The 11,705-nt window shown below is 40.9% G+C and overlaps 1 protein-coding gene across 1 annotated transcript in view; it reads left to right on the top strand.

Annotated features, from left to right (window-relative positions):
* Positions 1-8,162: 8,162 nt before the first annotated feature.
* LOC122806963 (D-beta-hydroxybutyrate dehydrogenase, mitochondrial-like) overlaps positions 8,163-11,705 on the top strand; it is a 411,496-nt gene continuing 407,953 nt past the window's right edge. The window contains exon 1 of the mRNA XM_044077813.1: positions 8,163-8,422. Coding sequence (XP_043933748.1) covers positions 8,331-8,422 — 92 coding nt within the window. The 5' untranslated portion in view covers positions 8,163-8,330. The remainder of the gene's footprint in view (positions 8,423-11,705) is intronic.

Here is an 11,705-nt window from a genome sequence, read left to right as displayed (position 1 = left end):
AATCATACTGGTACCTGTGGTGTAGTGACTTGTGTGTGGGTGTGATATTGTGGATCCTAACTCCAGACAGGCAACTAACCGTTATCTTCTCCTTGTCCAAATCAATGAGGGGAGCATTTGTGTGTTGTGCAACAGAATCCTGTATGACAAGAGTACAAGGAAAAGTGTTTCCTTGCCTTACGTGCTTTGTTCTTGGGGAATCATTGGGTGTAGGCTAATGTGTAGTCTTAAGTGTTGCTTTTAGTGTGTGCTTTAGTGATTGATGAGGTTACATGTTGCAATTTGAAGGCTTAAAATTTCTTTGAGATTTGTAAAGATTTCTTTTAAATGCCTCAGCATAAGAAGGTCTCTATGTGTGATGAATGCTGTGTGTGAACTACAGAGTGAACTGGCACCTCACCTGTGTGCCCTGTTGAGTCACAGCCTCACCTCAGGCTTTGTCCCTACTGAATGGCGCACTGCTATATTCATCCCTCTCCACAAAGGAGGAGTGACTACAGACCCTGGGAACTATCGCCCCATTAGCCTGACAAGTCTGATATGCAAAGCTATGGAACACATCATCATGGACCTAATAAACAAGGATATAGGGAATCTCCAAACTCTGGATCCCACACAGTTTGGTTTTACGAAGGGTAGATCATGCCTGCTCAACTTGGTTGACTTCTTTGAGTCAGCAACCAGACCTGTGGATGACGGCAAGGTTGTTCATACAGCCTACCTTAACCTGGCCAAGGCCTTCGATACCATTCCCCACTGAGGAATCATAGAAAAACTCACTAAGCTAGGTATCAACCCCTATATCACTAGGTGGGTTGCAAACTGGCTCACAGATAGAATCCACAGGGTGAAAGTAGATGATTCCAAGTCAGACTGCCAACCAGTCACGAGTAGAGTCCCACAGGGATCGGTCCTGGGTCCTCTCCTGCTTGGTATCTACTTCTCAGAAGTCCAGGCCAATATGAAGGGACTCTGGCTGACAAAGTGTGCAGATGATTGCAAGTTGGGAGCCATTATTAACTCCCCAAATGATGTTGACATTCTACAGAAAGGCCTCGCTGAGATCAACGACTGGTGTCAGAACCATGGCCTTAAACTCAATACCAAAAAAATGTGTCATCTCCTTTGGGAAAAACCCAGTTCCCGTGAATTACTGCATCAATGGTAGTCCACTGAACACAAAAGGCGTTATAAGAGATCTGGGAACACAGATTGACAGCAACCTCTCTTTTGACCACCTCATTGCCACTGTGGTCAGAAAGTCATCCTATGTAGCACATCTCATTACTAACAGGTTATTGTCTCCCTCTACCTTCCCTCATTAAGCCAATCATCGAGTACAATGCCCCATTTGGCGTGCACCTCACTAGAGACCTACAACTACTGGAGGGGCCGCAAAAGTACCTCACAAAGAGGATCCTAGGCCTTAAACACTTGTCATGTATGGACAGACTCAAAAAACTCCAACAATTCTCTGTCTCATATCACCTAATTAGAGGCGATCTCTGCTTAACTTACAAAGCCATGTCTGACCCAGCTCTGTTAGAAATGCTACATCTAAAGAAATCCCAATCCCTCCGCACTGCACACTCCAGAGACTTCAACCTCATTACCACAATTAACAGAACATGCTGAAGGGACAGGTTCATAACCCAGAGACTGCCTGTAATGGAATAGACTTCCCATACATGTCAAACAGAGCACCTCACTGGCCCTCTTCAAGAGAAATCTTGATGAGTGGATGGGAAATAGAAAATTCACCCCGGGGATCACTCCAGTGGCTCTACTTGACAGAGGCACTGAGAACTAAGGACGGGTGGCATGATGCCAGGGTAATCCTATGGGCTAGGCTTGTAAAGGCTCCAGGGCCATTAGCCTAGTACAGACCTATGAACCTATTTGGTGACCAAGAAAGTCTGACTGGTTCAGAAACCCATTTTCAGCAGAGGCATGGGAAGAAAAGCTCCAATCAGCAACATACACTAGTAGTAAATATATCATACAAAGTTCATATACTTGTAATTTTAAGACAAATACAGTAAATATATCATCAAATTTGTACAACAGCAAATTACAGACTTCATGTCATAGATTTGGTAGCAGTAAATTAGAAAACATCATTTCATAGAGTTGTGTAGAAGCATTTGGTAGCAAAGAATGTACGTGGAATTTGACATTTGAAATAATGTAACAAAAGGCTATGAAGGGGAGAGTGATACTAAGACTTTAAAAATTTATGGGTAATAGTTGAAATAAAGAGAAAGAGTTATAGAAAGGAGAAGTATGTTACCAGAACAGTTTGAGTTGAGTTATATTCAGTAGTTTTGAGAGACAGGGAAGATATTTTGTCAGTAGTTTGTAGCCTATAAGCTGAATATTTAAGGGGTGAGCAAGGAAAAGCTTATAGTGATGTTAGAGGGGGCGGGGAGGAGCGGGGAGAGGCAAGAGGGCATATGACTGCGGAAAAATAAATATAATCTTGAGTAAAGGCAGGTCCAAGAATTGTAGAGGGATTTTTTTAATGTAAGTTTAAACTTCTTGGGGTTGTCTATACTTGTGATGGTATTTGGTAGGTTATTCCACTGTTTAGCTGTGGCATATGAATACAGACATTCTTCTGCTCTTTTGTTGGGCTTGTGTATGTCTGTCAGTTGTTTTTTTATTTGAACGAAGGTTTCTTGTAGGAATATGGATGCAGAGGACAGATTTTAGGGCTGAACGGTTGTTGGGTTTATGTATTAGTTTCTGTGCAAATGATAGCTGTAGGTAATAGAGATAGTGGGGGAACTGTAGCCAGTTTAGTTCCCTAAGGGCATTGCAATGGTGGGTGTGGTAGGTTGAGCCAGTGGCAAATTTAGCAATCCTGTTGAAACAACACTCAAGTTTTGTTTTCAGAGGGGCATGTAGATTGGTAAAAATAGGAGCACCATACAGTAGAGAGGGGATCAAGTAGGTATTAGCTAGTACTTTTTTTAGTATTTGGGTTCATAAAGTTTTTATGTCTATAGAGTGTTCCTAATTTGAAATATTTTTTTTTAATGGCATTTAGGATATGTTGGTCAAATGTGAGTTTGTTGTCCATGGTGATGCCCAATAGTTTTGCACTTGTTACAGTTTCAATCTCTGCTTTGTTATGGGAATACATTTTGAACTCAGATTAGTTAATTTTAGGAGAGAAAAGTAAAAGTTTGGTTTTGTTACGATTAAGCAGTAATTGTGCTCTTTTTAACCATGATTCTATAGAGGTAAATGTACTCTGTGTTTTTGCAGCAGGTCAGGGATGTTGTTGAATGAGGAGATGATGGAATAATCAGCATACTGGATAAGTGTGCTATGATGGCAGGCAGTGTGCAGGTTACAACAACTGGCTCACAGGTGGGACTGTACATGGGCAACTCCATTACTCTGTAAATTAAGATATCATGTCATTCCATGTGATGTAAAATTTTAAAATATGGTGGCAGAGCAGAAAATGAGCTGGTTTGGGAAATATATGGAGGTGTCCAAGATTCCTCGTAAGACTGTATGGTTGAGGTATCATGGTGGCTTGATAGAGAACTGGGAGCCTCATAAGTGGTTGGAATATCATGATTCCCAAAGCAAAATTATTTGTGAATCTGGTCCTTGGGATTTTAGCAAGTCTGCTTCTGGTGTTTTTTTTTTCTTTTAATATCTGCTTTTTCATCTGATAGAAGTCAATATAAATCTCATCATTTGCAACATAAGCATTTGTACAACAGTCCAACATATCAACATATCGTGAGGTATAAGTATTTAATTAAACAAGAACTGCTATAGCTTTGTTTCCACATTATCACTTTTAGTTTTTCCACCTCTTCTTTGAAAATGTGTACAGTTTTGTATACCAATCCAAAAAATAAAGTTGGCATGGAGAATAAATTGCATAAAAATAAATTTCCCTTCATAAAGTATGCAAGTACCATGTACACTAAAACTTTGTTCTAGCTTTTAAGTGGATGCTTGGAAGGCAGAGAGAATTCATGGCATACATATCCATCCAATTTGAAAGAACACCTATCAAAACTGAAAACATTTTTTATAAGGAATATGCGAGCATGTTCCATATGCTGCCTAGATCATGACCTTTTAGGCCATCCAGAGTGAATACTTAAATTTGGTTGTGATTTACTGTTAGCTTGCCATTCATCACAAATATCTGCTTCCTAAACACACATATATATATATATATATATATATATATATATATATATATATATATATATATACATATACACACCTTGTCAAACATCAAACACGGATACGAGCGAACACAGAAAGATCATTTAGCCTGATAAAAACATTTGGACTATAGTTTTCCATTCAGAGTACATTTATAACTGCACGTATCTTACTATTTAAAACAGTTTTGTGTGTGTGTGTGTGTGTGTGTGTTTAATGTTATTAATGTAAGACATTTTTATAATCTGCATTGCTTTTTGGTTTCTCTGCTGGGCCTAGGTGTTTTTCTGAGTTTGTTGTAAGAAGAGCCTGTGGAAATTAACCCAGACCCATCTGGTATTTTACATCACACAACCAGTCTGCCATCTCATCTTGAGATTGCTGCAAGCTTGATAACAAAAGCATTTGGACTGCATATTTGCATTCACAGAAGTACATTTTAAGTATGTTTATAATAGGATTTATCATACCATTTAAATATGTTTTGTGTGTTTTTTGCTCTTTATCTGAATTTAGGGCTATTATTTTAAGGCATTTTTATAGACTCCATTGCTTTTTGGTGTCTCTGTTGGGCATAGATGTTTTCTGAGTTTGGTTCCCATTTTGGTTTTATATTTGTAGTCTTTTGAGTTGCCTGTCCCTACTGTAAGGTGGCCCTAGAAGCTCCTCACAGTCTTATCCCTTCTGTTCATCTTACTGGCTACTGACAGAAGAAGCTGGGAAGGCCTTCCCCTTAGACTACTAGTGTACTTTGAAATTGCCTTAAAGTGTGTGTGCTCATCATTGCTGGCTTGTCTGCCTTTGAATTACTTTGATATTCTAGTTATTAGACTTATTTCTGGTAACTTTCACTTGTGGCTAACTAAAGTGTAGTTTTTATAATAAAAAGTCTGATTCCATTTCTGGTGGGAGTAGAATGGTAGGATGGTCTTTCTGAGTTGGAAAATGCACAGGGAGGCTTAAAAATTAGAATTGCTTTTTGTGGGCTAGTTAGTTGTCTTGTTTCTGATACATTTTCAATTTTTACTAACTATAGTATGCGTGTTTTTATATTAACAAGGCTGAGACTGCAATTTTAATGGCTATAAAAACATACAAGGCAGCTTAAAGTGACAATCACTTATTTCATGTAGTTGGTATCTTTTAACATTTGGCTAACCCGTGTATGTTTTTACAGTAAGAAGACTGGGGCTGCTATTCTAGTGGCAGTAATAAAGTAGCCTGGTCAGTAAGAGGTGGAAACACACAGGGAGGCTTAAAGTGAGATTTTTCATCAGCCGGTGGCTCTTTAGGGACTTAGTTAAGTGTTAATCTGCACCTGAGAGCTACTTTTGCTGCACTTTTACATTAAGAAGTTCCAGGATCATCCATCTTGTGGCTGAAATTATTTATCTGATATCTCTGTGTTGGGAGGCACTGCAAAAAGCTTAAAGTGTAGTCGTTTATTGGCCAGAGGGCATAGGAGTTAGTTGTCTGCTACAAATTAGGTGTGTTTTTGGAGAGCTGTACACCACTCAGTGGTGGTTAGCAGTAGCCTGTATAGGAGCAAACTCTGCAGTTCATGCAGAACACAGCCAGGGATATTGTTAGGTCCCATAGAAGCTGTATTCTTGGCATTGGACAGTGCTGTTTTAACCTGTGCAGCAGTAATACTGGGTACCTGGCAATCTACTGGTATTGTGATTGGTCCTTGGGGGGGAGGGGTAAAGTTGGCACTGAATCTATCGGCAGTATATTGGCAATATATTGTTAGGTCCCATAGAAGCTGTATTCTTGGCATTGGACAGTGCTGTTTTAACCTGTGCAGCAGTAATACTGGGTACCTGGCAATCTACTGGTATTGTGATTGGTCCTTGGGGGGGAGGGGTAAAGTTGGCACTGAATCTATTGGCCAGTATATTGGCAATATCTGTTGGCTTGGTATAGGAGGTTCCGTTGTGCAGTAGTTCAGAGCAAATCTGGGTACTGCCGTGGAGATTCTTTACATAACTATAGAAGGCCTTGTGGTCGTCTTTACTAACTGCTGCAATTCTGTTTTCATAGCTAGCTTTAGAGGATTTGATGAGGGATCTCAACTTTTTTGTTGAGGCTGATAAGGGAGTTTTTCCAGTCTAGGGACTTTACCTTATTCCGCACGTTTCCTCCTTCTGTTGTAGAGTTTGTTTATGGCAGTTGACCACCAGATTGGCTTCCTTTTTTGGAGGAGAGCGTCTTGGTTCTATTGGGTTTGGCAAGATCCATGCATTTGTGTACGTGTTCATACAGTGCATTCCTGTATGATTCGGCGGTCAAGCAGCTATTCCCCATTTGCATGGGTGCCGTGAAGTTAGCCCCCTCTGTTTTTAGGAACCCAAAGTTAGCTTTAGAGAAGTATTTCATGGTGGTTACCTTTGTGTGTGTGTGTGTGGGGGGGGGCTTTCCAAGATGATTAGTTTGTGGTCGGATCTAACCAGGGAGGTGTTGACTATTGGTGTAGAGCAAAGGTCACCCATGTTAGTAATGACCAGGTCAAGGATCTTGCTACCTCTAGTGGAGGTAAGAATGAGCTGGTCCAGGATATTGGAATTAATGAATTCCAGGAAACGCTGGGCAAGTGTATTGGTACATGAGTAGTTTTCCCAGTTAATGGAGGGATAGTTGAGCGTGTTAGGTTGGACCCTAATATTCTCCAGGGTGCTTAGGAACGTGGAGTGTAAGTCTTGGAACGTATACCAGGCTATGAACTGAATTGCTGTCTTACCAAATGTCAGCTGCACCTGAAGCATCTCTGATGCGTTATGTTTAGCTACCAGTCTGGAGGCATGTGCATCCTTTATGAATATAAAAACATTGGAAAAGATGGAAATGTCAATAAATAAATAATTTATAATGCTGAGCCACTAGGTGATGCCTTGTGCTAGGAGTAAAGGTCTTAGATGTAATGCAGTAGTTCTACCCAGCTAAAACCAGTTTGAACTTCTTATTGGATTACTTAAACTGCCCTTTCAGCTAAGCTATTTATGCTGTAGCTGCTGTGTTAGGAATTACATTATATGACAGGTGGATAGTCTATTATGGTGGCCAATGCATCAAAGCAGTATATTTCTGAAAACCAAGTAAACCTAATTTGATAGAATGACCTCATGTAAACTAGGCTATGTCAACAGCAAATGGGCAGGTCAATGGCTGATGAGGGCTAACAGACCATCCCACTAACCTACTCATCAACTAGCAACAAATTGATACAGAGTCATCAATGGATATTATGATGCAGGAACTTCTTCTCCTTTCGGCTTTTCCCGGTTAGGGGTCGCAACAGCGTATCACCTGTCCGCTCATGATTGGCAGTGGAGTTTTACGGTGTTGAGTTGCCAGCCCGCCGCTCAACCTTCCACAGAAGGCACACACACACGCACGCACGCACTCAATCACGCCTAGGGCCAATTTAGAGTATCCAATCAACCTACAGCATGTATTTGGGACGTGGGAGGAAACCCACGCGACCACAGGGAGGACGTGCAGACTCTGCACAGAAGTCACCCTAAGATCCAACCGGAGAGGAACCTCTTGCTGTGAGGAGGCAGTGCTAACCGCTGCACCACCGCGGCCGCCCCATACTCAACTGGCAAAACAAATGACACACCGCTAACATTTATGCCCATAACTCTCAGCTGCGTCAGACTTTTGCCATTGTAAACTTTTAATTTTCTGGTAAATCGTTGAGGATTATAGAGACAGTACGTAAAAACAGCACAGTAGATTTTCATTATCCTTAATATTAAAATAAATACACGCCGATGCAAAACCTATCATTCTGTAAACTTTTTTTTATAAAATTAGAGTAATGGTTAAAACTGTCTCCAATTTCTGGCCTTTCGCGCACTATTCTTGCTTTTGCCACTAACACTGAGCAACGAACGTGTCATATAAAACATAAAAAAACATTTCCTATACAAAGGGCAGGTTCGTCACCCATGCAATATTATGATTGGTGCAGGCGGGAAGGCGAGTAGGCCACTTGAGTTGAAACCAAAATAAAATCAAACGTCAGTTGTAATATTGTTAATACTAGCGTGATTGTTGTATCTCTGGCTTTCTCCGACGAAGTACGATTTTTTTTGAAGTTTTGGGGACTGAAGAAGACAGAAATAATGCTCATGGTGGACAAGCTTCTCCGTCCTTCCTTTAGTCTTCTTCCCAAAGCAGTTGCGGGGGTATTCCCGTTTAAAGAAAATACTTACAGGTAAACCAGTAAGAACTGTCCATATGCGACTTGGTATTATACCATGACGTTCGTCCATAGCAACGCTTGTGAAAAAACAGACGTAGTGGAAAATCCAAGAATGTTAAGGGTTCCACAGTTTTAGTGTACGGACAGAAGAGATGCAGTAGTGGGTGTAGGTAAAATTCCACTTGCAGCGTAGGTCTGCTGTTCGTTACCCGAAGGGATATTGCAGTTACAAGGACAGATTACTATGTTGGTCGCAGTTTCTTACCGCACCGTTTTTAGTTTCCAAAAACAGTGGCCTGTGCGGCGCTGTGAATGACTCGCTTGCCTTTCAAGTTTTTGTCTCATAAATTTTAGAAGGTCAGTATTTTGACCGCCATTCACCATTGTGTATGCTTTTCATAGACATAAACTTGCACTTTAAAGCGAGTGTCAGTACATGGAAAGACTAGTTTTTTCACTTTAAAACTCGCGAAAGGCGCAAAAGGGAGTGAAATTGTCACTAGTTACCACTCTTTATTGGAGAGTCCTAATGTGGACAGCCGGGTGGGGTCCCTCGTACCTACAGTAGCGTGGCCAATATATTTAACAAGCAAGCTGTGAACTTAGTTATGTGCTTTTATACAAATGTGCTTCTGCAGAACCGTTCTGCTTTTACACACTCCTTGGCCAACATCTTTATATGTCTTAAAGCAACAGTGCCAAGCCTTTAATTTTTTATCATAAAGGAATACATTTCTGTGCAATAAGTGTGGGTGTGGTTTGTCTTGCAAAACTTCACATTTTTCTAACAGAAATGCCTCGCTTTGTGTCCATCTGAAAAGGAGGCAAAAGTTTACTATGTTGGCACCTACATTACCAAGACGAGGGTTACTGGTGAGACAGAGTGTATCCCAGCGTTCACTGGGTGCAAGTAGGGTTACCACCTGTCCCACTTTGGGCAGTTGTGTCCTGTAAAAAATTGTAAAAATGGCAATGTCCTGAGATTTTAGGACAAAATTATTTCCTATATTTTATGTAATAGTTTCATAAAACAGTTATGCTGTACCTGAAACACCTAAATATTATAAGAAATAGAATAAGCAACTAAAATGCTAAAAGAATAAGCTTTTATTTAGGCAAACAAGTGAAATTCTGTCCTTTGTACTGGCCGTGGGTATGTCTTGGCCTGCAAAATGACGTTTGTGCCAAAAATGTCCCACTTTGGGCATTTGAAAAAGTGGCAACCTTAGTGCAAGGCAGAAACTAATACTGGATACAGAGCCACTCGGTTATACTCACAGGCACCTCACAACTACAGGTAATTTGGAGACCTTCCTCATGTTAATTGATTCATACTAGGCTGTTCATTGGGTAGCTCATTTGTACCCAGTCCTAAAGATCCTAATTTGTCAGTGCTCTGTAACATGCATAACTTATCTAGCTTTCTCTCCTTTTAATCAGGGCTTGAGGAGCTAGACCATGCAGGGGTGAACTTAAGGTTTCATTCCCGTCCGTTAGTCAGGTTCAGGGTCAGAGAAGTACTTTGCTGCCTTACATCTAAAGGAAGTCCATACAATAAAAGAAGGATTCTTTGTAAAGATGTATAGTAGATCCTGTTTATGCTGTGTGGAGGATTAATTACTCTGAGTGGGTGTTTCATCCTACAAATGTGTTGGAGGTCTGATAGAACTGGATCCTTTGAGGCTTTGTGGGCAAGACAGAGACCCTCCCCTCAGTCTGTAAGAAATAGAGCAGAGAGTGTTTTAAAGCAGTTTGTGTAGAGCAGAAAGGCATGCCTTGATCTTTTAGTAAGGAAGTGCTGTGGTCTTTTGAGTTGAGTCATGATTGGACAAGTACATACTGAAGGGGCATTATATTTTGAGTCAGATGAGGGATGAGTAGATAGGGTTAGCCTAGAATATTTACTTCCGGTAATCAGTTTGGCTAGATAAAAGGATTTCCTAATGCCAGTAGATGCGCAGTAATAAAAGGATAATTCATTTTCAACAAAAGGGGTGTCATCTGTGTGTTAAGTGCTGAGTGTGCCCCAACACTTTACGTCCAGGACAGTTGCCCTCCACTAGCTATGCTACTGCTTTAAAATCCATTTTGAATGCATTTTAAATTAGCTGGACACTTCTCAACTTCTGCAAAGGATATGTACTTATTGGTCAAGCATTTTGCTGTTAAGACAACTGCAATTTTTCCTTTTCAGCAAGGTCAGATTCGTGCAAATGTTATTTTGACTGAAAGAAGTTTGTAGTGCTATTAATGAATTACATACAGTAATTGTGTGTCAGCGTTTATCCATGCACTAGTGAAGACTTACCAGACATACACAGTGGAAACCATGCTGGATATGTCCAAAGGAGTGTCCACATACATGGTGGTCAAGTAGGCTGGATATCGTGTCCCAACAAAGTGCTGCAGGCCAGGCATGCAAGTGGAGTCTTCCCAAGAAGATGGTAGTTATGCCTTGTCAGACTTCCACATCATAGGTTAGTTTGGACCTCCAACTCCAGATCTTGGTCCTGCATCACTGTGTGTTAAATGTCAGGAGCTTTCCCTTTGTCTAGTAGATCTGGTCATCATAGCAACTCTTTGTCAATCTCGCATACTAAAATTGCTCATGATCTGTGGGAGCATAAACACTAATGATTAGATGACAGTGAGTATAAGTTCTGTCCAGGAGAATCCAGGGTCTCAAACACCTGTCCACCTATACAGATGGCTAAAAGCCCTGCCCCTCTACTCTGTCTCATACAGACTACTCAGAGGTGACTTGTGTCTGGCATACAAGGCTGTCTCACAGTCTGCCTTGATGGAGTTGTTGCATATCCGTAAGTCACACTCAACTCTCACAAGGTCTCAACCTGGTCTGTGACATTAATAGAACTTGTTGGCAGGATAGAATTGCGTCCCAACGACTCCTCCATCTGAGGAATAGACTTCCTCTCCATGTCAAGCAGAGTACCTCACTAGCCCTCTTTAAGAAGAACCTGGATGACTGGATGGGAAGCAGAAAATATACCCCTGGGATCCCACCTGTGTTCCTAATGGACAGGGAAAACATGTGCTGACTTTGTGGGAACATGGGTGAAATTCTTGGTTAGGCTTATAAGGGCCTCCGAGCCAATAGCCTAGTATCATCCTATGAACCTATGACACATCTCCAATTACTGTAATGCATATTACAAAACAGCAGGAAAACATAGTACAGGTAAACAACAAACTATGCTGGAAATGACAAGAACTGCACTTGCCTACATGAAATGTCAAAGAAGAAAGCTTTAAAATAAAAGGGGCAAACCAAATG

This window comes from Protopterus annectens, chromosome 7.part0 (assembly GCF_019279795.1).
Source record: "Protopterus annectens isolate FY-2018-M chromosome 7.part0, PAN1.0, whole genome shotgun sequence".
NCBI lineage: Eukaryota > Metazoa > Chordata > Ceratodontiformes > Protopteridae > Protopterus > Protopterus annectens.
The sequence above is the reverse complement of the archived record's forward strand: the minus strand, read 5'-3'. Positions and strand labels throughout refer to the sequence as shown.